The sequence below is a fragment of the Podarcis gaigeae genome (assembly GCF_964106915.1).
Source record: "Podarcis gaigeae genome assembly, chromosome: 3".
Lineage (NCBI taxonomy): Eukaryota > Metazoa > Chordata > Lepidosauria > Squamata > Lacertidae > Podarcis > Podarcis gaigeae.
In genome coordinates this window covers 3,113,077-3,140,289 of record NC_139680.1, presented here as the reverse complement: position 1 = coordinate 3,140,289, position 27,213 = coordinate 3,113,077, and the positions used below count along the sequence as shown (strand labels likewise).

At 41.7% G+C, this 27,213-nt stretch overlaps 1 protein-coding gene across 4 annotated transcripts in view; it reads left to right on the top strand.

Moving 5' to 3' along the window:
- EHBP1 (EH domain binding protein 1) overlaps nucleotides 1-22,344 on the top strand; it is a 269,882-nt gene extending 247,538 nt beyond the window's left edge. For all 4 annotated transcript variants that reach the window (XM_083730032.1, XM_083730030.1, XM_083730031.1 and 1 more), the window contains 4 exons: nucleotides 8,000-8,099; nucleotides 12,808-12,881; nucleotides 20,798-20,912; nucleotides 21,282-22,344. In XM_083730032.1, the coding sequence (XP_083586158.1) occupies nucleotides 8,000-8,099; nucleotides 12,808-12,881; nucleotides 20,798-20,912; nucleotides 21,282-21,372 (380 nt within the window). In that variant the 3' untranslated portion in view covers nucleotides 21,373-22,344. The remainder of the gene's footprint in view (nucleotides 1-7,999; nucleotides 8,100-12,807; nucleotides 12,882-20,797; nucleotides 20,913-21,281) is intronic.
- The last annotated feature ends 4,869 nt before the right edge of the window (nucleotides 22,345-27,213 follow it).

Here is a 27,213-nt window from a genome sequence, read left to right as displayed (position 1 = left end):
CCTTTATGTCCCCTCCTGCAGCAGCAGCAGCAGCAGCAGCAGCTTTTCCTGCTGGACATCCCAGTGGATTCCTTCTATGGGCAAAGCAGGTCTGGAGTACTGAACTTGGTTGCAGGGTACCTCAGGTGTCATGGGAGGACTCCAACACCTGGGATTTTGCGGCTTCCTTGCACTTAAGCCCCTGGAGGGGGCCAGTTTCACCAACTGCTGTGTATACCTTTGACACTGCCTCCATCCTGCCAGGATTCCAGCTCAGCTTGTTTTCTCTCATCTGTCTGCACATGCACACTTCTCCCGAGTCAGATGTTAGATAAATAGGGTTGAGTTATATCAGGTGAGGGTAAAGGTAAAGGACTCATGGACAGTTAAGTCCAGTCAAAATCAACAATGGGATGCGATGCTCATCTCCGCTTTCAGGCCGAGGGAGCTGACGTTTGTCCACAGACAGCTTTTCTGGATCATGTGACCAGCATGACTAAACCGCTTCTCACGTACGGGGCACTGTGAGAAGTGTCAAAGCGCATGGAAACGCCGGTTTCCTTCCCACTGCAGTGGTGCCTATTTAGCTACTCGTGCTGGTATTCTTTTGAACTCTTAAGTTGGTAGGAGCTGGGACAAAGCAACGGGAACTCACCCCGTTCTGCAGATTCAAACTGTGTGATGCCACCCTCTTCCAAAACTCCTAATGAGTGCTTCCAGTGGCTTCATATAGCTACTAATTATCATTGGAGATAAGATAGTGTCATGTGGTACCCAGTGACAAAACCTCCAGTGGGCTGAAATGTGTTCTCCCAGTGCTACTTTCTGGACTCTGTTTCAGAGGTAGGAACAGAACCGCTGTAACACAGTGATTCCAGTTTCCAGGGCCAATCCTGGAATGGTATCAAAAGCCATAAAGTGTTTAGGAAGCAGGAGCAAGGTTGCATTCCCTCTGTTCTGCTCTCTGCAAAGCAAGAGTCTGCAAGGAAGACTTAGTCCCATGGCCAGGCCTGAACCCAGTTTGGAACAGATCTTAGTACAATAATACAATACAATACAACAATCAATGCAATATATACAATAATATTTATTTATACAGATAGCCATTATGTGGCTGTATAAATTGGCCATCTGCCAAGAATCCTGGAAAGAATATTCCTCATAATTATAGAGCACTCTTTTCTGTCTCTGCAAAAATTGACAGTTGAGTTTCAGATCAAAAGTGCCTTCCTCTGAAGTCTGTTGTGAACTGTTTACCATGTAAGACACAAACTTCTAGCAACTGAAATAAAGTCCAGAGGTGCTGGGAATAAAACAGGGAGAAAGAATGTAAGCAAAATCATGGTACAGGTGAAGAGAGACTGAGGTAATTACCACTGTAAAATGAATGAAGCAATCAAAGTGACCAAAGTCTACACTGATGGGTCAGAACCTGTCAATTGTGTCAGCATATTGAGTGATAGCTTGTTGTTGCAATATAGAATTAACGCTTTGAAAGAATTATTGTTAAAACTTCATTTCATGAACAATACAACAAAATACGTATCAAACAAAACTGACACTGCTGGAGGTTTTTAACTGGTGCCAAGATAACATCCCTTCTATCTAGTTCTTATTCTCAACAAATGAAGAGTACAGAAAAGAAGAAATGTTCCTCAAACACCACTTAGAAAGAGTGAAAGTAATCAAGGGAACACAAGGATTTCATTGCTTTGTTCCATCTACACCCAGTCCAACAGGAATTGTGACCGAGGTGTAGTCCTTTAGCAATGAGAGTGAGAAGTGTAACACTGAAGGAGGTACAAAATCTCTAGATATGGCTGAGATAACTGGGTATGTGACCTGGGAATAAAACATGGTGGTTGACCTATGGACTATGAAAGTGAAGAAGCAACTGTGACCTCCTTACACCCGCCAGGCCCAGTATCATCATTTGTTTACCCATCTAGTCAGGATGTACTTAACGTAGGGTGAGCACAAGTTCTAACAAGGGTCAACCCAAGAACTGCAACTGGCCGCACTTACACTTTGTCAAAAAATGAAATGTTGTATGCAACAAGTGCTGAAAACCGTTTGGTGTAAAGTATAAATAATGAAAGAAGAAATGTTTTCAGACCCATTTCATTGTGTAAGGTTTTTTCCATAATTTTGTTTGATATGTATTTTGTTGTAATGTTCTTTTAAGTTTTTTTGTGTAGTCTGACAAGGCCAAATTGTCATTTTTTTTATATTTCAAACCCTCATAACTAAAAAACGGGATGAGATAAAAAGCTAAAATTTTATATTTAAACTTAGTTTTGATCATTCAACAAGTGTATAAAATATTAAGAAAATTGGGTGACATGAGGTAAAAAAGTTGGATCACTTGATATGGGATGACCCACACTCATTATCCTTCCAGTTGAACTTAGAGACATTTCTGTCTCTCACTTTTTCTCTGGCCAATCAGCTCTCTGCACTGCACAACTAAGCTCAGTCCAAAACTATTGCTTTTTTCTTTATGCTTCCACCCTCTTTATTTTTATTCAATGCTTCCCAATTGCACCTGAGGCTGCTCCCCCCCCCCCGATTGTTCCAGCACCCCCCAGGGGGCGGTATCACCCACTTCGGGAAACACTATTACCGTAATTTAATTGGGACTCCCCCACCGGTAAGGAAATCCAGCTGCCTTCACTGCTGCTGTATAAGGGCAGAAAGCACACCTCCTGCTCAGAGTCTTGGGACAGATGTATTAGAACACCTCCAGGGTGGTTTTGTCACATTTTAGCTTCTGATTTTTAGCTTTTAAAAATCAGCTATTTTTGCCAGTAGCATTCAGACCTAAACACTGTATTCCTGGGAGCGATTCATATGCAGCCTCCTGAACCCAAGGTCCTATGAGCCCTCTGAATGTCCATAGTAGAGAGCGGGTGCCTAAATTCAGAGTAACTAACTCATCTACAATAAACTGTGACATATTCCCCCTCTGCTATCTCCGGAAGGCTCCTAAAGTAGAAATTATCCCAACAGGTCTCTGTTGGACTGCTCTTCAAATTTCAGTTCCAGGTCATCAGGTCTAAAAACAATTACAAGTTGACAAATCCACTCCCCTGAACAAAGTGAATGAGCAAAAATCGTCCATCAGACCTTAATAGGTGACAGAAGCCTAGGTGTCAAGTTCATGGGTTGGGTTACACATCTGCAGCAACCATTAGCTGTCTACCTTCCTCAGTAATGACCTGTGGTTGCTCAATGAAAAGATCAGATAGCGCTCCACCATTCAGAGAACTGCAGTACTCTGAAATGGTAGGTGCCAGGTGTAAGTGTTGCAGCAAACTGCATTAACTATTCCCCTGCATCACTCAAAAGCTGCAGCTGAGGGGAGTGGCAGGGCATGTTCATCTGAACCACCTGCAACTCCACAGGTTTTTTAAGAGCATTTCTAGAGCAAAATATACATCAGAAGGCTTAGTTTGGTCAGAATCGAGTGTACACTTTCAGAGTTAACGCTAAATACATTAGTTCTAGTAAATGAGCTGCCATAGCCGCTAGAGGGGCGTGAAAATTTGTGTCCCGGGCTTTTTAGACTCATCTATTCATGTACTATCTGAAACCAAAGGGTCACTTTGGTTGCCAGGTGTGATTTCCCCCTCAGCTCTCTTACCCTAGTAATTAGTCTGTGTGTCTTGGGAAGAGAGATTCTTTGTGGGTGGGGAGTGGAAGGGAGTTTCTTATTTCCTTGTTTTTTGGGAGCTTGTCAGTAAATTTCTAAAATAAAAAGTTTTGTATATGAGCCTCTCTAGATATCACATTGACTTGACTCCCCATCCCTCCCCAAATCTGGAAGATATTCTCTGTAATCTCAGACATAGCAGATGCTGATTATGATTACCCCCTGGCATGATATACTCTGCATACAAGCAGAGATTATCCCTTCACATTTTCAGAAGTGAACCATCATGCATTGCAAATACATTCTGCTATGCTCCAGTGTGCCATGGCTCAAATGAAACAATCATCATTATTTTGTCTATTGATTAGAATACTTTGTTCTTTCAATTTAGAAAAGGATGTGTTTTGGAAAATGAAAAGTTAAATTGATTTCTGAGTGGAGGAAAACTGTATGCAACTGAAAGCAAGCATTTCTCACATTTTAAAAGTTTTTGTGTGTTTGTTTAGTTTCTGGGCAATGGGATATGTAGGTGTGAACATTGCATGAATTCAAAAATTTATGTCATGTTGTACGACTTAATTTCTAAATAAGAGTTATGGAGTCAGTCATGTGTGGAAAACATAGCTAGCTGTGGAAGCTGTCATTCAATGTGCTGAGAATAATTGCTGGCTTTTAGTGAGGAGACAGTGGCACTTTGTCCATGTGTAGTAACAGGTTTAAAAGTTGACATATTAATATGCTAGAATAAAAACCATCTGCTCTGATCTATCCTCCCTTCTTGTCCTGCCTGCTTCCTCTCCCCCTTTCGTGTCTCCGTTGATGCTGACTGCCCTGCTGCCCACATACTGCTTTAGTCCCATTCTTTGGCCATCTCCCCCATCATTATCCCTCCTCTCTACTACAAAATCAACTCTCCCACACCTCTGATGCCTTTTCTACTGCTATTCCATGTTAGGGGTCATTAGGGGAAAGAATTGAAAATAAAGCTGCCAGCACCATAATGCCATTATAGAAACCTGTTTCATAACTGTGTACAAGTCTAATTGCTGCACCTCAAAAAAGCATATTGTAGAGATAGGAAAGGTGTGCAGAAAAGAGCTACCAAAATAATAATGGGGCTGGAGCAATTTATCTATAAAGAAGATTACAATATTTGGGGCTTTTCCATTTGTGGGGGGAAAGCTTAAGTTTATGCAAAATGTAGAAGAAGTGAATAGTTTTTCTCTACAATAATATTGAAGCTTAGAGTCATCCATTGAAGCTAAACGCTGAAAATTGAGGACAGAAAAAAGGAGATACATCTTCACACTTCAAATGGAGTTGATTATCACAAAGGGTAGTGATGGTCACCAACTTGGAAGGGGGTTAGACAAATTCATGCAGAAGGCGGCTATCATAGCACAATGGCTATGTTAGATCACCAGCATCCGAGGTGCTTTGCCTCTGGTTGGCCACTGTGAGTACAGGATGCCGGTGGTGTGTGGCAAAATTTTAGTAGGGGAACAGTTAGGGTCAGGGGCAGCAGCTTGCGAGGGCAAGGTGGGGACCTGACACCCCGATATTGCTCACGTCTAAGCTGGGCAGAAGCTTCCCAGGATTTGGGAAGGAGGTCTCAGACGGGATACTGGAGCCCTCGTGCCTCCTTCCTAAAGCTGGTTGTAGTGCAGCAATGGAATCAACTGGATTCCAGCCTACTGTGTCCAAATATACATTGTGGAGCAAAGGTAAATGTGGAAAATATTTGGTCTCAGAGAAAATAATTTTTGCCATACATTGGTTTTAGCTTTTATTGAGGGAGAACTGTGTCAAATGCATATAGCTACTTTTATATAACACATTTCATTAGATGATTGCAGGACACATAGTAAACATCAATTAGCACTTGCACAAGTGTCAAAATGTTACACTTCAAATGGGAAGCTGAGATACAGAGAGAGATTCGTCTATGAGATCACAGAGTGAGTCAATATCAAAGGAAGAATAAGTAACCCAGAACAATTATTTATAACTAGCCAACATACTTTTGCAGCACATGAATTTTAATTATAGAAGGAGTCTTAAAACTTGATTAGCTATTTTGTCTCCTTCCATTTTAATCTTGAGAACTACATATGTTACAATAGGGTAAGGTCTGTTGAGAAGTCCAAGACATTTCTCTTGCTAATCTAGTACAGATGTTACAAAGCATTTCCAAATTTTGCTGAATGTTGACATTCAGTGTTAGGACAACCCAGATGAATTAGTGAATTAATTCTGTGAGCATCCAACTTCCCCAAAATTGGAGATGCACCAGTGAATATTAGCAGGCACCTTTACGTCCTTGTCAGTATTGATTTGCATATATCCCCAAACTGGGGAAGTACATCTTAGTTTTTACCATTCACATAATTTAACTGGGACTGTCAGCAATCATGTGTGAATTTCGAACATTCACCCCCACCTTGTGCAATGGGAGAAGGAAACTACTGCAGGAAATCCTTCATACAGTGACTCTTCACTGGCGCAACTGGACCCCACTTCTCCTCCGTAATGGAATAATGCCACCACACAGGTTTTACCAGCTTCAGCTATTATGAAATTGTGAAGCCCTTAAATATTTCACAGTAAAATGAATTTATTTTAAATTGTAGTTAATTTAAAATAAACATGTGGTGTGGGTTTTTTTTAAATAAAAAAACACTAATAATAAAAGTCATTTTTGCCAATATACAGGTACAACTTAAAAATCGGTTTCAACATAGGCTTTTGCCACCTTCATTCCTGTTCAGAGAAGCAGTGTGACACCACCACTTTCTATATGTGCTTGTTAAAGGATTCCTACTCAAGTGCTTACCTCCCACTTCTGTTACCTCATCATTCAGTTTCAAAAGAGAAATCTGTTGGCAAATTACTTTGGGAGTTTTGAGTTCCACATGTTTAGATTGCAAAATTCCAACCAAAACAATCTTAATGAATGTCATGATTAAGAACTTGTGGTAGAGAGTGCTGGGTTCAAGTCATTAGATAGTTGTAGATAAGCCACTGTTCTCTCAGTCTTCATTGCAGTCTGCAGTGTGAATATTAATGCTGGGCTATTTCACAAACACTTAAAAATCATATGTATTACATACCATAGACAATAATCCTGTACAGTCTGACCTAAGAGTAAATCTCATTTCACTAGGATTGCTCTGTTAAACACACTGTTATTTATTTATCATTATTTACTACAACCATTGCCACCATGTTGGAAGCATTCTCAAAACTAAAATTAGGATGGTAAAAATATCACCTCTAGTACACTAAAAGTTCATTGAAGGCATACATTTGCATGTAAGAATGATTGGGTGAGTTTTCTAGAAGTGAGGAAATAATTTATACTTGTCAGTTAGAACTGCCTCAAACCAGGTTGAAGACTTAGCATGCCTTTGTTTTCACAAGTGACTCTGAACCCTGGTTTTGAATTTTCTACACATAAAAAATCAGATAAAAACTTAAATTGATTAGAATATAGACATGATTTTAAAATGGCTGTCCTAGAATAACACAAAGGCTTCTGGGAGGCTTATTAGTATATTGAGTATTAATGCTTCTCCCATTAGACTAATCTCTGACCATTTTGACACTTGGGTTTGGCAGATTTTTTTTAGGAAAAGTAACATCCGTAATAACTTTTGAAAACAATGTTCACCTCTGAGCCAGAACCAAGAGGTCTGTTGCATGTGCACGGTGCCCATTTCCCCCTCCAGCAGTATGCCCTCTCTGGCTTTGAGACCAGTTCTTTAGGGCTTGTGGAGCACTGCAAAGCAAAGGAAATTAAGAGGTCCTTGTGCATGTGTGTCAGGCTGCTCATGGCTCTTTGGGCACTAACAACTAGGGACGTGGGTGGCGCTGTGGGTAAAACCTCTGTGCCTAGGACTTGCCTATCGCATGGTCGGCGGTTCGAATCCCCGCGGCAGGGTGAGCTCCCGTCTTTCGGTCCCAGCTCCTGCCCACGTAGCAGTTCGAAAGCACCCCTAAGTGCAAGTAGATAAATAGGTACCGCTTTCTAGCGGGAAGGTAAATGGCGTTTCCGTGTGCTGCGCTGGTGCTGGCTCGCCAGAGCAGCTTCGTCACGCTGGCCATGTGATCCGAAAGTGTCTCCGGACAGCGCTGGCCCCTGGCCTCTTAAGTAAGATGGGCGCACAACCCTAGAGTCAGACACGACTGGCCTGTACGGGCAGGGGTACCTTTACCTTTAACTACATTGCATCCCCCACTCCAGAAATCTATAAATCTATATTTCATATTTATAGTGTTATTATCATCTAGATAACCTATGAGAGAAAAAGTTCAGGTTTATCTCTGTGTTAATCTTCTTGCGTAAGTTTGTATGTGTTTTTAAAACAGGGAGAAACACTGAGGAAGAAGAAGCTATGATGCAAGAATGGTTCATGTTGGTCAATAAGAAGAATGCCTTAATAAGGAGGATGAATCAACTCTCCCTGCTGTGAGTATATATACTGATTGGCCAAAACTGTTGAACCTTTCTGCTTTCTTTCTGTAGGATGACAGATTTTCCAGCGTTTCAGTCAGAAACTTTTGAAGCACACAATTTTGTAAACATAATGGCCTGATCCTAAATTTAGAACATGAAAATGAATGGTTCCAGGACCTGCATATTCAGCCTTAATCAAAAGATTTACAGATGCCTTTGCATGTTAGAGATCCGGATGTAATTTACACAGACATCACCACTGAATTGAAGGGGGAAACTACTTACAAGCAGAATAACACTGTGTAGTATCACTTGTGCTGTATCACCTATAGGCTGAATCAATAGGATTGTGGTGTGCGGAAAAAGAGGGGAGGGGACAATGGACGGCAGATAAATTTCCTATTTTTTATGTTACTGAGAGCTAATGAATAAATTGCATTAGAGTAATATGCAAATGACATGCACTTAAATTAAATTGTGTGCTAGAAATGTGAAAATCTGGGAAAGTGTGTTTTTTAGAAATGGCTTCAGGGAGCAAGGAGTGCAAGTGACTTGCATCTTCTGTCCTTCCTTGTAATCTCTGAAGTGGGCCTTTTTATCTAGCCTCTGCCAGGTGCAGAAACCGCCTATGCAGGCTAGTGCAGGGAATGTGGCTGAGAGGTAAACATAAAATTTCTGTTCACACATTACAAAGAATTTATGAAACCATCCTATATCAAATATTTCCAGCTAGCCCAATATTGCCTTCTCTCTCTGGTTGTGGCTCCCAGGTATCTTCTGTTTTCACTGCTTTGATCTGGATAGTTGTGCAGGCACAAAAAAACAGCATGGGACAAACTGTTCCTTCTTTCCCACTTTGCATCTTAGTTTCCCCAAAAAGTTCTCTTTTTTTTAAAGAATGTTTATTAAAGTTTACAATAATAATACAATAAAAAGAAAAAAGAAAAAAGAACAAAAATACAAAAATAAAAATATTAAAAAAACACATAAGGTTTCCAATGCTAATTTTCATTAACTTATTTCCCAGACCTCCTCATACCTCCCTTTTTGTATTCCAGTTCAAATTGTTAGTTCAGCAAATCCTTATCAATAAATTTTAACCTGTTTCTAAACCTTTTTTTCCATATTCTCTTAAAGCATTACAGCTGGAAACTACTTAATTTCTATCCAGCATCATTCTAACATTCATTAATTTTGCAATATTTCTGTAAATAGTCTTTAAATTTCTTCCAGTCTTCTTCCGCCGACTCTTCTCCCTGGTCTCGGATTCTGCCAGTCATTTCTGCCAATCCCATATAGTCAGTCATCTTCATCTGCCATTCTTCCAGAGTGGGTAGATCTTGTGTCTTCCAGTACTTTGCAATAAGTATTCTTGCTGCTGTTATGGCATACATAAAAAAAGTTCTATCCTCCTTTGGCACCAATTGGCCAGGAGAAAGGCCTCTGGTTTCTTCAGGAAGGTATATTTAAATACCTTTTTCATTTCATTATAAATCATTTCCCAGAAAGCCTTAATCCTTGGGCACGTCCACCAAAGGTGAAAGAATGTACCTTCATTTTCTTTACATTTCCAGCATTTATTATCGGGCAAATGATAAATTTTTGCAAGCTTGACTGGGGTCATGTACCACCTGTAAATCATTTTCATAATATTCTCTCTTAGGGCATTACATGCCGTAAACTTCATACCTGTGGTCCATAACTGCTCCCAGTCAGCAAACATAATGTTATGTCCAACATCTTGTGCCCATTTAATCATAGCAGATTTCACCGTTTCATCCTGAGTGTTCCATTTCAGCAGCAAGTTATACATCTTTGACAAAATCTTAGTTTTAGGTTCTAACAGCTCTGTTTCTAATTTTGATTTTTCCACCTGGAAGCCAATTTTCTTGTCCAAATTATATTCCTCCATTATCTGATAATAATGAAGCCAATCTCGCACTTTGTTTTTTAATTTCTCAAAACTGCAGTTTCAATCTATCTCCTTCTTGTTCCAAAATTTCCCAATATTTTGGCCATTTGGCCTCCATATTGAGCTTTTTCTGAGCTTTTGCTTCAATTGGTGACAACCACCTTGGGGTTTTATTTTCCAATAAATCCTTATATCTTATCCAAACATTAAACAATGCTTTCCTGACAATATGATTTTTGAATGCTTTATGTGCTTTAACCTTGTCATGCCACAAATATGCATGCCACCCAAAAACGTTGTTAAAACCTTCTAAATCCAAAATGTCTGTGTTCTCAAGAGGCAGCCAGTCTTTCAACCAGCAGAATGCTGCTGATTCATAGTAAAGTTTAAGGTCTGGCAGGGCAAATCCACCCCTTTCCTTTGCATCAGTTAATATCTTAAATTTTATTCTGGGCTTCTTGCCCTGCCAGACAAATCTAGAAATATCTTTCTGCCACTTCTTGAAACAGTCCATCTTGTCCACAATTTGCAATGTTTGAAACAAAAACAACATTCTAGGCAATACATTCATCTTTATAGCTGCAATTCGACCCAACAAGGAAAGCTTCAAATTTGACCAAATTTCTAAATCTTTTTTCAGTTTCCCAAAAAAGTTCTGCACTATGTCCAAAGCAGGCAACTGTCAGTTAACAAGCCAGGATATGATCTAGGGCTAAGGAGGAACACTCAGCCCCAACACTTTTTCTCAGCTTCATAATCATGGTCCAAATGATCATCTGAACTGAGCTAAACTGCCTAGCACCCAATACCAGTGCCTGTGGATGGCATTACAAAAGGGACAATGGGCCTTGACCCAATAGCTGACCAGGGATAAGGACTGGAAGAAGACTTTAGTGAACTTCAGATGAAGCTATGTCACCACAGGCAAGGGAGAGCAATCCCATTCTGAAGATTTCTGAGACCCTTTCAGAAATAAGGAAAGGTTGATGGTTTCCAGATGCGCATTCCACTGAGTATGGATCCTGTGCAAGGCACATAGGAATAAATGTGTATTGCTGTAGAGCAGTATTATGTAGATTGCTGCTTTTGGCATTTGTCTTTGAGGTTGCCAGGACTATTACGACACTTTCTACAGTTCTTCAGTATTTATTGTTTACTGTCAATATTAACTTACTTATTTCTAAAAAAGAGTGGTGCTGAGACCACCCTCTAGCCCATAAGCCTTGCTCCTTACAGACAGATATGCAGCCAGATTGCCTGCGGCTGCAGAGTAAGTGGACCACTCTTCTCTGAGGACAAAGCATTCAGTGGTAGAAGGCTGCAGAACCACATCTGGTGAACCCAATTCCCCATTTGAACCCTGAGTATTAATATACGTGGTTCCTTCTACTTCAGCGTATTATTTTACATCTAATGCCTCCATTCATCTGTTAACTCTAAAGACAATGTATTACGTCCTATGGAGCAATGATGTTCGAGAGTAGAAGTAAATCCTTTAAAGTAAATGGACCTGCATCCCAATAGGCAAATAAAGAGGCAGACACATAAGCTAGGGTTGAAAAGGCCGCTTTTATTTAGACCTTAAATTGAAATTAGCAGAGGGGGATGATTAACTGTATAACTATAACCATTGGACGACTTACCCTTGCCTACAGAGCTTTCCAAACTTTTAATGCTGTGACACACATTTTAGACATGCATCATTTCACAACACAGTAATTCAGTTTTACTAGCACACCAGAGGTTAAACTAACCCCTTTCCAGATTCAGAAGGACACACCTACACATTGCGGCCGACACACTAACATATCACAACACACACTTTGGAAAGCTTTGAATTAGGACATGGCTCCCTAGACTGCCCTGATTCCCTCGTCCCCACCCTCTAGGACCGCAGAATCCCATCCCAGGTGGATAAGGGAGTCTTGCCCTCTAAACTACAGATAAGTGAGTCTTGGAGCCAGTCCATCCACTGAAATGTGCCTAAAGGATGTCACCAGGCTAAACCAAACTATTTCTTTTCCCTCACCTAAACTGCCAAAAATGACCAAATCCAGAAGATTAGCCTAATTAAACAACACAGCAGTCCATCTAGCATTCTGTCCTGCTATTGGGTTGTTGTTGTTGTTGTTTGATTATATATATTGTGATTTTATTTTTTGATTTTGTTCTGTGAACCACACTGATACCTCCGGGTATAGGGCGGTATATCAATTCAATAAACAAATAAATAAAATATTCATTGTGAAGTAGACAAAAAACCAATCTGTGATCCAAAATGCAGACTGGGAAAAATTCCTGCCTGGCCCCCTAGTGGCAACCCTGAAGCACACGGGGAGGGAGGGAGGGTGCTGCTGCAAACAGAGTTGCAGCCTTTCTCAACCTGTGGGTCCCCAGATGTTGTTGAACTCCCATCACCCCTAGCTAGCAAGGCCAGAGCTCAGGGATGATGGGAGTTGTAGTCCAGCAACATCTGGGGACCCACAGCTTTTCCCTTAAATGTAGGGATCAAGCTCTCCCCTGCTCCTCAGACCACCTTAGGAATGCACCAAGGATTTTCCTGCTCTGCTTCTCTTCCCCAGTGACCCACAAGGAGACCCAGCCTCCTCAGCACCATCCAGGCCTTTTGCTGAACGTTCATCCAGCAGTACAACTTCTTAATCCTTTGTTCTCGTGTATCATTTATTTAGAGTAGCTTAAACCTATAGTCCTAACTGAGTCCAAAAAAATCAATGTAAATTAAAGGTTCTTTTAAACGTTTAATGATTTAGTAATTAACATATTGATGAACTTTTGCAACTTGCCTAGGGAAAAGGAGCATGACCTAGAGAGGCGGTACGAACTGTTGAACAGGGAGCTGAGAGCAATGCTTGCCATTGAAGGTAAGAAATGTTTTGAATGTTTAGGCTTCTGTCTGTGAAAGTATTCTGCTTTTAGATACAAACCAAAAATGCTGTGTGACCCCTTCTAGATCAATTAGGAACTTTTTGTTTATTTATTTCGTTAAATAGCATAAGCTCTGACACACAGCACTGGTTTTGCCTCAGTGCAAAAATAGAAGAAATGACACATCAGATTAATTATTTTTACATCTTAAATATTTGTTAGCAACAGTACTTCCATAGAAAAAATAGACCTCACCCATCTTCATTATAAAAATACCATGCACATGTCAAGTAAAACATTTTTTCAGAGAAAATGACAGCATTAGTGCAACCCTTTGCAGGTCTATTTTCTTGATTCTCTGTATCTTTCTAAGCAGCCACTCACTTGACTGGAATGAATACTCATGAGCAGATTGACATAAGGGATAAACAATGGTCTCCTCTTCCTAATGCTTTTAAAGAACTGTACAATAATCCAAAGGATGATTTATAATAAAAGTAAACATCCAGATAGGTTAAACAACTGCTTTACCTTATTTTGTTATTTAAATATGCTAGGTTTCTTTATAAAGCTGTTCTACTTATAGCTTTCAGCCACATATTCTGCCTTTACAGTTCAAAGATGTTTGCTTAAAAGTTAATCCTCTGGGCTCTGTAAAATGGACCTTTTGTCTAATCAATGCAAATTGATTTTGCTATTCTGTATTGACCTCTTAACCCTTTGACTGTCCATGGTAATTTCTTTCTTCACCTGATAAGGTACCTGATCCATAATGAATCAATTCTAATTAGTTTAGAGACATCACTGAAAGCATGAGTTTGGGAGGAAAAGGCGTGAGATGTCAGGTAGCTTTCTAATCCACCTCTTTGTAGCTTTTTGACAAAACTCAAGAATTACAGGAATCCTGAAAAAAATATAAACCCTTAACATGTTTATTGCTTTCTAAAGATAGATTTGACAGCAACAATAACAAAATGTTCAAAAGAAAATAAAACTTTGGGCCCAGGCATCCAGAAGGTGTATTTTGGGAGACTTCTAAGTCTTTGAAGTTTGGGGGCTTCTTAAGTAAAAGTGTGAAGTAACACTGAGTTAGCTTTTGAAGGACATGAAGCAGGTTTATGCAGGCCTGAAAAAAGCAAAACATATTTTTCTTTTTAAAAATATGTACTAGAGACATCATTACAATAATTGGTATTAATAATAACATCAGCAACAACATCTGGAGGGCTTTTCAAAAGTTGAATAGTGTTGTTGTTTATGCCTTAACATTTAAATGTTATTTATATTATTCTGCTAGATTCTCAAAGTTACCCACTCTCCTTCTGTCACCAAGATCCTCTTAAGTTAGTCTTAGTTATGTTTCATTTATTTCAGGAGTCAGCAAAGCTTACCTTGCCTGGCCCAGTACACTGCTGCGGAGCCCCCTCCGTGGGCTGGATTGTGGGTGGGGGCGCGTGAGTGGGCGCACCTGCAATTTCCAGTGTCTGCATCTACACAGACACGATTTCTGGCACTGCAGTAGTGAGTCCCCATGTGTCGGTTTAGCGCAGTGTGCAAGGACTTGCCAAGAGGGCGGCTCGGTTCGGGGGCCAATAAAACAACCCCCGTGAGCCGGTTGTGGCCCATGGGCCTTAGGTTGCTGACCCCTGATCTAGTTTAACAGGTTAATGGTGCTGTTCTGAATATATTAAGTGGGTTGTCCATCTGCAGCATAAATGTAACATTGGCCCAGTTGCACAAGCATAAACAAAGGTGGTCACTTCAAAAATTGCAGCCACTTTACTCATCCTCCAGCTCTGCTGCTGCCATGATCCCCAGAAATAAGCTATGATTTAGCATTATATCTGATTTGTACTCCCCCCCCCAAAAAAAACCACCAAAAAAACCCCAAACCAACCAAAAGCAGTAAGCCAAGAACAAACCTTGTCTACAGCTCATAGTTTGTTTGAAGCTAAGCCACACAATGGCTCCAGGCAGCAAAGAAGCAACAGGACTGGAGTATCTGCCTGCCTGCTCACTCACTCACGCTAAGCCATGGTTTGGCTTATCACTCCATACACTCTTTTTAATTTTTTCTTTTAAATGGCATACCCCACTTTTTGAGGCACTTCTCCATAAAGTGATGAGTAAAAACCAACTCTACCCGACAATAAAATATAAAAATATGAAACACAGTACTGTACAATTAAACATTAAACCAATATAAAAAGTTAAATACATAAATTGAATATAAAATACAACACAGGTGTTTTAACAGTGTTAAAACAAAAAAGCCAACAAGAATTTGAAACTCCAGAAATAAAATACACTAATTTTAAGCAACATCTTCAACAAACATTGAAACCACAAAATTGGGGCTTGTTTCACTTCTAAGGGAAGAAAAATTCAGAGAACTGGTGCCACAGCACTAAAAGCACCTGCTCAAGTCACAGCATGCTTTATTGCCGTGGCATGTGGCACCATCAACAGATGGTTTCATCCATTGATCTAAGGGACAGGGGAAATTGAATAAAATATTGTGGGGGCCCAGGTAAGCCCGCATAATTGATCAAATGACACTGTGCACATACACCATTTGAATGGGAATGCCCATCAGCTTTATGGAGGCCTGGCCCCCTCAAATATTTTATTGTGGGGACCAAAGCCCCCACAGTCCCAAGGAGTTTGCTTTCTATGGGTCTGGGGTAGAGTGTAAGGAGAGAGGCAGCTGTGCAACTTTGTGCTTTTGGTGCATTTCACCCTAAACTGAAACAAGTCTTAGCAATTCCTGAGATGCTAATTACATGTTTTCTTCATTCAACACTGTAACACAACTAAGAGAGAGAAACACTGGAGGCAGGGAATGCCTTATTTCCATGGAATTTTGCACCCCACTCTATGGATATAGATGGAAACTTATCTGAATGGCAGAAATAATCAGATGTATATCCAAGGACAGGTTTGGTTTCTGTGGGATGCATTCACAGCATTAAACCAACTCCCATTACACAGAATCACACAACCCCATTGAATCCAGTTGTGGCTTACTTCCAAGTGAGTGTACATAGGATTGCGGTCTCAGTGAACCTGTAAGCCAGTGATTAAAATGGAGATGTTTGCAATAGAACATCATTTTGGGGTGTTGAAGCTTTTCACACAGAATACATGCCTGACCAACCACATTCTGGTTTCCTTTTGGCCATAGATTATTCTTATTCTTACAAGCAGTTCTGCCATCCCAGCAAAAGCCACAGGTCAACATATAATCTGGTTACGTGTTGAAAGAAAACGACAGCACATATTTCTTGATGATCAGGAGCACCAACTTGAATAAAATTTGGGGGAGGGGCAGATAAATCTCAGCCCCGATCCTAGCAACGAAGGTACCTAGTGCTGGTGAAACTGTTTATTCCCACCCACCCCTCACCCCATTTTTATCACCAAAATAGCTCTGTGAGGTTGACTGGCTAGCCCCCTCAAATATTGTGAGGCTGAAGGCACCCGAAAACCAATGCAGAATAAGGCTGTCTCATAAAAACAAAGTATAAACAGAGTGGGTTAAAGCCTCAGCGCCTAGGACTTGCCGATCGAAAGGTCGGCGGTTCGAATCCCTGCGGCGGGGTGCGCTCCCGCTGCTCGGTCCCAGCACCTGCCAACCTAGCAGTTCGAAAGCACCTCCGGGTGCAAGTAGATAAATAGGGACCGCTTACCAGTGGGAAGGTAAACGGCGTTTCCGTGTGCGGCTCTGGCTCGCCAGAGCAGCGATGTCACGCTGGCCACGTGACCCGGAAGTGTCTCCGGACAGCGCTGGCCCCTGGCCTCTTAAGTGAGATGGGCGCACAACCCCAGAGTCTGTCAAGACTGGCCCGTACGGGCAGGGGTACCTTTACCTTTACCTTTAGTCACCAGCTGAGTATTGAGGAGCTTTGGGTTCCAGCCACCTTCTTGCATGCATTGCGCCACTTGTTAAAATTTAATGCCTCCTTAGAACAGCTGAAGTTCATGTTTTACACACCTTAGGAGTGGCATGTGTTCATTTTTCTACCCAACAAATAGATCTCCTTTAGAAATGTGTACATCTTGATTCATTCTTGGCTTCGAGTTTGAAGTGGGTGCTCTTCTTAAAAGGATTTATGCATAGGTTCACTATTTTTGTAGTTATGGTTTATATGATAAGCTTTTATATTTAAAATCAATATGTAATCCTGTGGAGGAGCTTATCCCCTAAAACCCCATTTGTAAATCTATTTTAGCTTTGTTACACGGCGCTGCCACAGTATTCCATAGATTGATTAGGTTCAGCAGTAGAATCCTATCAAATGGCTTCCTCAGATGATGATGCAAACTCTTTCAGGATTGCTAGTTGACTGGAACTAAAGATAAGGCTTTGACTGCAATCCCCCAATGTGCTCTTTACAAAACGAGTGTTAATTTTCATCAAAAGTTGCAAGGCTTATTTTATAGTGACAAGATTTAAGGGATTTTTATTATAGAACTTCGGTCATTTTCAATATACTGGAGTATATTTCTGCTAGAATACCAATATATGTTTTCTTTTCCCAAACAAATTATCTCCTTTTAAAGAAAATAAATAGTAACTGATTCAGAAAAAGAAGCCCTGCATACTTTAGTTTTTGCAGGTTTTTATTCTGTATAAAATTTTGAAATCTATATCCTTCTTTAAAAATTTGTTTTTGCCAGTGACAGAAGAAACAATGTTCCCCAGTACTTAGATTTAAGCCAATCTATATACTGGTCCTTAAACCCATGCTTATGGGAGTAATCACATTGATTTCAAGGGAACTTCCTTAGAATGGCAGCTCTAAAACCATTTCTTAACAAAGTAATGCGTGTTGGGTCTAGCTGAGCTGCAGATAATAAAGGACCAGAGCAAGTTTTTTTGTTAAGAAAAAGCCTGTGATTAATATAATTTCTATGCATTTTGCTTTTGTTCGCCATATAAGGATGTCAGCATATTAGGCTCCAAATAACTCTTTAGATTCACACAAGCAGCTTGCTTTCACCCAGTGAAAATTTTGGTGGCTGTTTCTTTCTTTAAATGACCGGTGTCTGCAGCATATAACAAACTGCTCTAAGTTTCAAAAACCATTTCCTTTGTGGAGACTGGTCTGCTTTTTGAATTTAACTAAATCTTCACTTACTTTACTGAACAAGCGTCATATGGGTTTGCTCGCTTGCTGGAGTCAGGCGGTGTAGTGAATGATTTTCTTTAATTTCCAAACTTCAGAAGGTGTAACTGGAGCACTCCAAGACTAAATGAGTTCAACTATTTCCTAATAAATGTGTTTAGGTGTGAGCAAAAGTTACTGGAGGCTGTGATTCGTAGCTTTTACTTTTTTAAAAAGTCCCATTGGAAACAACAGGACTTACAATCTTCTTTTATTTTGAATCTTTGGGTATAATAGAAAACGTAATCAGAAGGATTACTGCCATTATTATTCACAGACTAGACCAGAATAAAAAAAGATTGAGGACTAGAGGACTTTGTTGGCCAATACGTATATCTACTTACACTACATTAAATAGCCTTCACATGAACTGATTTAGGAAGGTTGCTTCTACATATAATAGTGGTTAAGTTTCTTGACTTTTTAAATTTTGGAAATAGAAATGAGCATTCATGTCTGGTTGTTGACTATTTTAATTAGCAAACCTTAGCAGTACAATCCTGTGCATGTGGATTTAGAAATCCCACTGAGTTCAATGCGGCTTACGCCTTACTAAGTGTGTGTAGGGTTGCAGCCCAAGTATCATGGGATCATTTGCCCTATAAAAGAAATTTATTTCAAACAATATGTTTGGGACTCTTAGAGAATTGTATCGTATCATTTTTGGAGAATTGTTATACTTAAGCCATAAATGACGCGTGCTCTTGCTTATTTTGCCACTCTGAATACATGCATTCAAATGTAAGATCTCCACAAATTATGAACAGCTAAGAAATTATGCATATTTTTGAAAGCAGAGGGAGTTGGTGCCTTTCAGACTTTTGGTGCTAACTAGTTGTTGAAATGTAGGTATATCATTACTAGTAGAAATCATCTGCTACTGGGCAGCCTGTAAATGCTGTTATTAAATAAATACAGTAGTGCCAACAACAAAAATATGCTGAAAACTTTGTTGGAGTCCTTTCATGTAAACACAGTGTCTAGCATGTAGTTTTTACAGATATATTTGTTGTTTTCTGCAGCTGTGTGTGAGGGAGCATATTTTCTCTATGTCACTGTTAGTCTGCATATACTGTGTATATTGGGGAGGCAATTTATAGAATGGCTTTTTACTGCTGTTCTAACCTTTATTGGATGAGCCTGCATCTAATTTTTAATTTGTAAATACAAGACTGAATTCACTCTAGCACCACTTGCTTTCATAAAGCTTCTGAACAGTTTGCTGCCTTGAATAAATTTTGCTTTGGAGGGGGGTCAGGGGGATTTGAACCAGCACATTCTTGTGTGGTTTGTGAAGATTCACATGGTAACCATTGGTGTGCATTGTTAGGTTTATCTGAATAAGCACCAGCCATGTGAGTTTTAACATGATTGCCCAGGGCAATGGAGAGAGGAGAGAGAAATCCGAAAGGGTTGCACTGTCTTGCCTCTGGTTTTTGTGTTGTTGGTTGTTGTTTTTTTACAAAGTTGATCGAGGAGAGGACACCACATGAGTCAGAAGTGATGGAGTTTTCTTTTAAAGCCAGTGTCCTGTTTCCCTCTCATTTGTTCTGCTATCTCCTTCATCATCTATTTCTCCTTCTTTTCATTGTTTACCTTCCTAATGAGGGAGGCGGGGCAGACTGGAGGTTGATTGACAGATGCAGGCCCTTGCAGTCTGGCCTGGAGAGCAGTTGGTTCAGAGCTTGAGGAGGGCTCCAGTCTTAAATGTGCCCTTTTTAATGAAACACTACCTTATAAAAATAAGAGACAATACGACACCAAAAGGAAATACCTGTATGAGAGAGCCTCCCTCTTTCTGCAGCATCTTTGAATAACAAACTAAAGCAAAACTGAAGAAGTGAAAGAAATGAGTGTAGATCTGTACTCCACCTTTTTAAAAAAAAAACTTCAACAACAACCAAATTTGGAATTGTTTCCTAGATAAAGGCCTAAGATTCAGCTATTACGCAAGCTGCCAAACAGTCTGAACAACTATGGAAGAAGCTGTGTAATACTGTCTAGCAGATGTGTTTTTACCTCAAAGAAAAATGCTGATTATCTGATACTCACTTTTAAAGTTATTCTGAAGCATCTGGTGCCCAGTGTGAGACATTTCCAACAGCTAAGATGTAGCAAGAAAGAAATTAGCAAAGAATAGGCTATTTGGAGGGGAGAGGAGGTTACAGTGAGATTAAGAAAAGTGTTTTTCTATTTGCTTTAGCTGGCTTTTTGTCTGTAATTTTTCCTGTTTCAATTCCTGTAATTTTTCCTGTATGTTTCCTACATACATATATACATACATACATACATATGCACACAGTGTGTGGGTTGTTGTTCTTTTTGCCTAGACAGACTGATATGCAAAATGGGCACATAAAGGCAAATCATCAAGTTTCCTAATTTCCAAACTGGGAGCTAGAAAATTGATTCCATTCACTCCGCACTAGTGTGTTTTCATACAATTGGAACATTTTTTAATATGCCCTAGAGTCTAATGTTGGAAAACATAAAATGATTGGGTCCGATTTATCCATCTTCCCACCCTTCCCCATCAAGCTATAACTTGAAGTCATCAACTGAGAGTCTCAGCAGTTTAAAGTTACACAAATCCATAGGAATGTGAAATGAAATGACCCTTATTGGTCTCTACAAAGGAAGAGGCTTTATTGTGGAGGCCAATGATCTGGCACTGATTTGTTTAGATCATACGTAAGTTAAGCTTTCAAAGCACGCAGTTCTGGATTTCTTTCTTTTCTTTTCAGACTGGCAAAAGACCGAAGCCCAGAAGAGGAGAGAGCAGCTTTTGCTCGATGAGCTTGTTATTCTTGTTAATAAACGTGATGCACTGGTCAGAGATTTAGATGCTCAAGAAAAACAGTAAGTTTTGTATCTTGGCCAACATCTCTAACGGGAGTGTGCTTTTCCTGCATGGTAGCCTTGTTTCATCTAATACCATTCAAGAAAGGAAACTTTGAAGAAAAGTCAACAATCCAGTGCTAAAGCACTTCAATTTGTAGAAATTCTGTGCAGTCCTAGGTTCCAGTAATGACTGTCCTCCTAGCTCTTACCCATCCAGTCAGATGACAAGCCCTCCCTTCCCTTTCCCTTGCCCACCGCCCAGGGTCCCTTAAGTGAATAGTAGTTGGGACTTGAATTTCTGAGAGGTTCTGTGCAATACCTATTGCATTAACGTGTGAAGTAGAGCTTTATTAGGGAAACTGATGACAATTGTGTTTGGTTTCCCAGGGCCGAAGAGGAAGATGAGCATTTGGAAAGGACCCTAGAGCAAAACAAAGGAAAGATGGCCAAGAAAGAAGAGAAATGTGTCCTTCAGTGACTAGCTTTCATGGGGCAAGATACTGTTGTGTTTTATAGCTTAACCCTTCTTACATTTTGGAAATACTGACACAAGACTAAAAAGACAAAATCTCAAATAATAAACTTCAGAAAATGTTTAAACCTTCCATTTGACTAGACCAGCTTTACCCCAAATTGTTTTCTTATTCCCTCACCCCACATGTTCCGATTCAAGCAATATTCCTTCAAAATCACCTTTCTCCCTGATTTACTTGCAGACTTGGACAAAAAAATTACATGTTTTTAAATAAGTCTGCATTCAAATGTTGTGGCAACACCTGGGTTGTTTGAGTAGGGGAGAAACCCTGGCTTTTTAATCTTTTGTTGAAATAACTTTCAAATACATTCTTTTATGTAATAATACTGCAGAGGGAGAGAAGACAAAAATAATTTTGAATGATTTCATCCAGTCCTGTTGTGTGTAATACTTAATATGCTACCTAAAATTGTTTAGCTAGATTATACTCAGACCATTTATTACGATGCGCTATATTTACCAATGTTTATTTCAGCAGCAGTTTCACATTTTTATTTTAATTATAAATTTAAGACTTTTTGATGTGCCCAGAGAGAAGGTTTTTTTAACCTATATCTTTCAAAGCCTTGTGATCTGAATAAGTGATTGTAATGATGAGACCGACTGAAGTGTGATCAGTTTACAAAAAAAATCATCTTTAGAGGCAATTCCATTTTTATTAATTATTTATTTACCTCTTAGTTTAGCTCCCTTCTCTTCATTTTGTTCAACCTCTGCATTCTGGCTCCACAATGTTGTTAATATTTATTGTGTATCCATCGGGGGCCTGTCTTGCCATTATCCGCAAAATCCCCTTGCAAGTTAATATATCCTTCACTAGCATCCCACTCATTTTTGTGGAAACTGTTACATTTATTTATTACAATACTGAGTTATGTATAAATTTTCAATAAAGCTGGATCTTTCTTACCATAACTCTGGTGGTCTCCTTTTCTTACAAAACCTTTTTTTAAAATAATAATAATAATCTTGATATTTCTCATGAATGTTTTTATGGCATAACTTCATAGCTATTATTTTTAGACATAACATCTGTGCAAAACTAAATAAGGCCGCAATACTATGCACATTTACTTGGGAGTAAGTCACACTGAACTCAGTCTGGTTTCATTCTGAGTGTAGGATTGCACTGTAAATCTACTTTTACATAGTTTATGTTTAGCTTTCTGACAAATGTTGACTGAGAAATGGGAACAAACTGAGGTGGGGGCATGTTTTGTTTTTCAAGTTTTCTGGCTCCGATACTGTTGCACCAATGTTTTCTACGTTGGTGTTTCATATACAAATATTTGCCATAGCATTGCCTTCCAACAGCTCTACTAAGCTGTTGTTTAAAGTTTGTGTCAGCCCCACGTTTTAACCTAATTAACCAGATGGGCAATGCAACCTCCTGCATTTTTTACTGCCTCTACATGGAATTCAGGGAGGTGATCGCAGGATAGCTGTGATTAAGGTGGACAAGAGTTTTGTCTAAGGAGCTGGGATTTTCTGTCTGGAGAGCTTGAAGGCACTTTATTAAAATTTTCAAATAAGATAAAAGGCAGGTTGTGCCATTTCAATCTGAGCTGAGTTTGCTTAACAAGTAATTGTATAAACTGTGCTGTGCTTTTTAAAAATATTGTTTAATAATAAATTTTGCTGTGGGGAAAAGTTACTAGCAGGCCTGACAAACGGGGTTCTTGTTGATTCTGCTCTTCCTGGGAAGCCAGCCTAGGTGATCCAACCAATGCAAACTCCTTGGGCAGCGGTGGGAGGGGAGATGGAGAAGAGAGAGAGAGAGAGAGAGAGAGAGAGAGAGAGAGAGAGAGAGAGAGCTTCTCGGATCCAGCTCAGGGTCTTGTACTGGGAGGGAGGCAAAACAGAAAGCGGCACAAGGAGAATCCCCGATATGTTACAAAATCCACATCGTGAATAATCCGGTTAAATGATAACAAGTGCCAGTGTAAATACGAGGGACCTGCGCCTTGTGCCTTTGGATGTATCCATAATGGGAATCGCTTTCTGAGGGCGTTCATATGCTAAATGAATTAAACCTCTTATCTTCGCCGACTACTGGATGAAATTCGGGCCAGAATCTCTCCCTCCTGTTCTCCCCTCCACCCTCCCTCGGTTCCCGTCTCTCCTCCCCCTTTCCAAGTCTCTCTTTCTCCCACAATCCTTCTCTCCCGCCTCCCTCCCCAAGCTTTTTTCCTTGCCATCCTGCAAAGCTAACAAATTCCACCGTCTGCCTTTAAAAGCCGCTGCTAATTTGGGCCGAGAGGGAGAGAGAAGGGGGAGACCTTTTTCCTTGTTTGTCATAATGCAGGTTAATTCGCTTTGGCGGTTTGCGAGACTCAGGTTAGCATTTATTAATTTGCGGTCAGCAATCTGCTCCGCTTCCGACCTTCCTCTTTTGTTGCATCTCTCTCTGCCATCGGGGATCTCGCCGCGCGGCTCCTCCGGCGGCACCCAAAGCGGGCTCGTTCCAGGTCAGGATGGGCGTCTGGAAGCCCGACGCCCGCTCTGGCTCTTGGGGAAAGGGCTCGCGACTTGGCTCCTTTGCGGGGCTGGGCGGGGAGCTCCTCTCCCGGCCTGGGGCGCTGCCTGGGTTTCTTGGTCTCTCTCGCTGGACTTCGCGTAGGGAAGTCGAAGGAGGGATTTCTGCCGCTTTCTGGCAGTGGTGGTGAAAGTGCGCGGGCAGGAAGGCGGAGCCCTGCAGGGACCCCGCTGGAAACTCAGCTGACCCCGGGGCGGCCTGGAAAGGTGACCCGCCAGCAGGACACTGCAGCCAGGCCTGTCCCTAGCCAAGCTGAAAGGATCCCCCCGGATAGTGGGGTTTGCTTGGTGGGGCTTTACAGGGCTGAAGGGAAAGGGCGGTGTTCTTTACTGAACCCCTAACTCTCGTCGGAAGAGGCTCTGCTTATTAACTGCTGGCGTTTGGCGTTTGCTTCTCTTTTAAATTCACAGTTGGGAAAACTTTTTTAGATGCCCTGAGAGGGAGGGAGATGAGAGGAAAGCGAGCTACGAATTTTGCACAGCCCAACAAGTCCCTGAAAAGCAATCCTTTGTAGAAGGAAGTGCCACAGACTCCCTGGAACTTTGCTTCCAAGTAACTTTCGGGCTCAGCTTCGGTGTAGCCCCTCCAGCATTGGGGGGCTTATTTCGCCCCGGCTCTGGGCCCTCTTGCCGGGACTCACAGCCACTTCCTTCTCTTTCAAGCGGCTGGACTGCCGACGGGAAGGGAGGGCGCCTCCCCGGATTTTCCTTCGAAGAGTGGGGAGAGCTCTCCACCATCCGGAGTCCATCCTAAAACTCTAGTCATTGGTTATCTAGGAAACCCTTCGCTCACGAGAAAACATCTTGCTTAGGAGAGAAGCTCCTGCCTCTTTCCCGGAGCTATAACTAGTAGGCGTTTGCATCAAAACAAAACGAACACCAAAGCAGCAGGGAACACCTAGCGCGTAAAAAGGGAGCTGAACTTTGGAAATGCAGAGTGGCGCGCAAGAGGCAGGCTGGCTGCTGAGCGAGGGGAGAGAGAGAGAGATGGATGGATGTCCCTTTCCCCCTCGCCTGGGGACCCTTTGCCTCCAAAATGCAGGATCACCCCACCCACCACAGGACGGCGGCGACCATCATCTCCAACTCTCACGCCTCTGTTGCCCCCCCCCCTCGTCTTGCTGCGGCGCCTTCCCTTCCCTTACCTGCGCCTGCCAAGTTAGGGCCACCTGAGTGGGAGCCCCTGCTCGACGCCAGCTGGTTCCCCAAAGGTGCCGAGAAGGTCTTTCCAAGCGGGTGTCTCGAGAAAGAGGCAAAGAGCCTTGGGCCGTCTTTCTGCGCGCCCCGAACCTGCGGCCCAAGATCGCCCCGGCTTCCTCCTGCGAGTCTGCGACCGCTGCCGGTTTAGTCTCTCCGCACCTGAAGGTTTTCAGGAGAGAGAGAGGGAAAATAGCGAGACCCGCATCTTCCGCGTCTTCCCCGCCACATACTAAACTTTTTTGTGTCCGTGTCTCCCTGGCTTCTCTCTGGCTCTGAGAGTTGCTCGTGCCCCCCTTTCCTGCCCTTAATCCATGGGTTTTATGGGCTGAGCATTAAGGAAATTCGCCTGCAATTTGGGATTAGACAAATACTCTTATTACAGGGGGAGGGAGGGGGAAAACACAGAAAGAGAGAGAGAGAGAGAAGTAAAGCGTAGGGGTTTAGTGCTACTTGATACTCTGAGCTTTTCACTAGACTTGATCGCATCATCCGAAGCTTGAGACGGAGGCAGGCGGCTGCCAGACTCCAAATCTGACTCTGCGGAGGCCAAAGGAACACGTTCCTGAGGAATCTGCCTGCCCGGCTCAGCATCAGGATCCCAACACAACAAAACAACACACACACACACACCCGCACAATCTGCTTTATTACAGAGGGAAAGGGGAGATTAAAGCTAATTCTGAACTTTGAGGAGGGGTGAGCAGAAGGACCCCTGTTCTGACTCCATAATCCACTGATGGGGCTATTTCTGGAGACTGACACTAAAGAAGAAAAGAACCCCCACAAAGCTCGGAGGTCCCCCGTGGATAATGGTCTCCCATACTTTGGCCAAGGTACTGGTCCCAGCGAGAACTCCCCGCTTCCACTCCTCTCCCCCCCTTCTTTTGCCTGCCCCATCTTTCTACTTTTTGTGAATGGGCTGCGGCGGCTTTTGTTCTGAGGAGAAGTGCCCGTGTCGCTGACTTTTGTGGGCTATAGAAGGATCTTGTAAACCTCATTTTTCTCCCTCTCTCCCTCTCTTTCGCCTCTCCGCCAGTCCACTTTGATTAGATGTCCTCCTCAATGGGGGAAAAATGTAATTTCGTCAGGACTGTGGCGGTCACTCCCTTTGAACATTAGCTCGCTTTCAGCTCCAGCTTCAATTAGAAGGAGTTGATTTTGAGAGATCAACAAAAGGACCGCACCAAAGCCTTATTAAAGGTCCTAAGAAGATCTCCCGGATCCTTTGAGAAGCAGTTAAAGAAACAGTGTGCTTCCCTCATATTCTGTTACCGTGTTTCATTGGGACTCCAAAGGGAAAGTGTCTCACGGAAAAAGGGGAAAGCGGAGCGGGGGCAGCGGGTTAGAGGACCCTCACTTTGAAGCGGCGGCCACCAATCCCTTCCTGACCTCGCTTTCATTCAGTTTGTTAGCAACCAGTTGATTCGGAGGGTTTCTTTCGCCTTTGAAAAAATCATGATGACGATTATAATTCCTTTTCACTTTACTCTTTGTATGTTCAGAAGTTTTTTTCTATTAAAACTTCTCTCCTTTAAAAGGGGGGGGGGGGAGAAATAATTCTTTGTAAAGGATTCGTGTCTATTAATATTTATGATACCCTCGCCGTGGCGCGCACTCTGTGCGCTTAGAAGGTGTGTGTTGTGGATGGATGCGCGTGCGACGTATGCAGGCTGGCGACTAACAACTGAAATGCGATGTAGAATAAGATATAGAGTAGGTATAGATATAACTAATCTGGGCTGCCATCTGCGCATTTTAACAACGTTTATGCTTATGCCCGCATCCTGAGGAAACTTACTTGGCAGGAGGACCCAGTGACGCCCTTTGAACTTTTGTGTAACACTCTTAGCAAAAGGTAGTTGGGAACAAATTTACTTTATTTCGCGGGCACTTACTGTTCCACAAATACACTTAGAATCAGCGCTCACGTCGGATTATGTTTTATTAAAGTTGTCCTCCTCGGCCTCAGACACTTACTTATCAAGTCCGAGAGACGGACTTGGGAGGCTGCCGGGACTGGTCTAGGCTGCTGCGCGCAGCCCGCCTGGC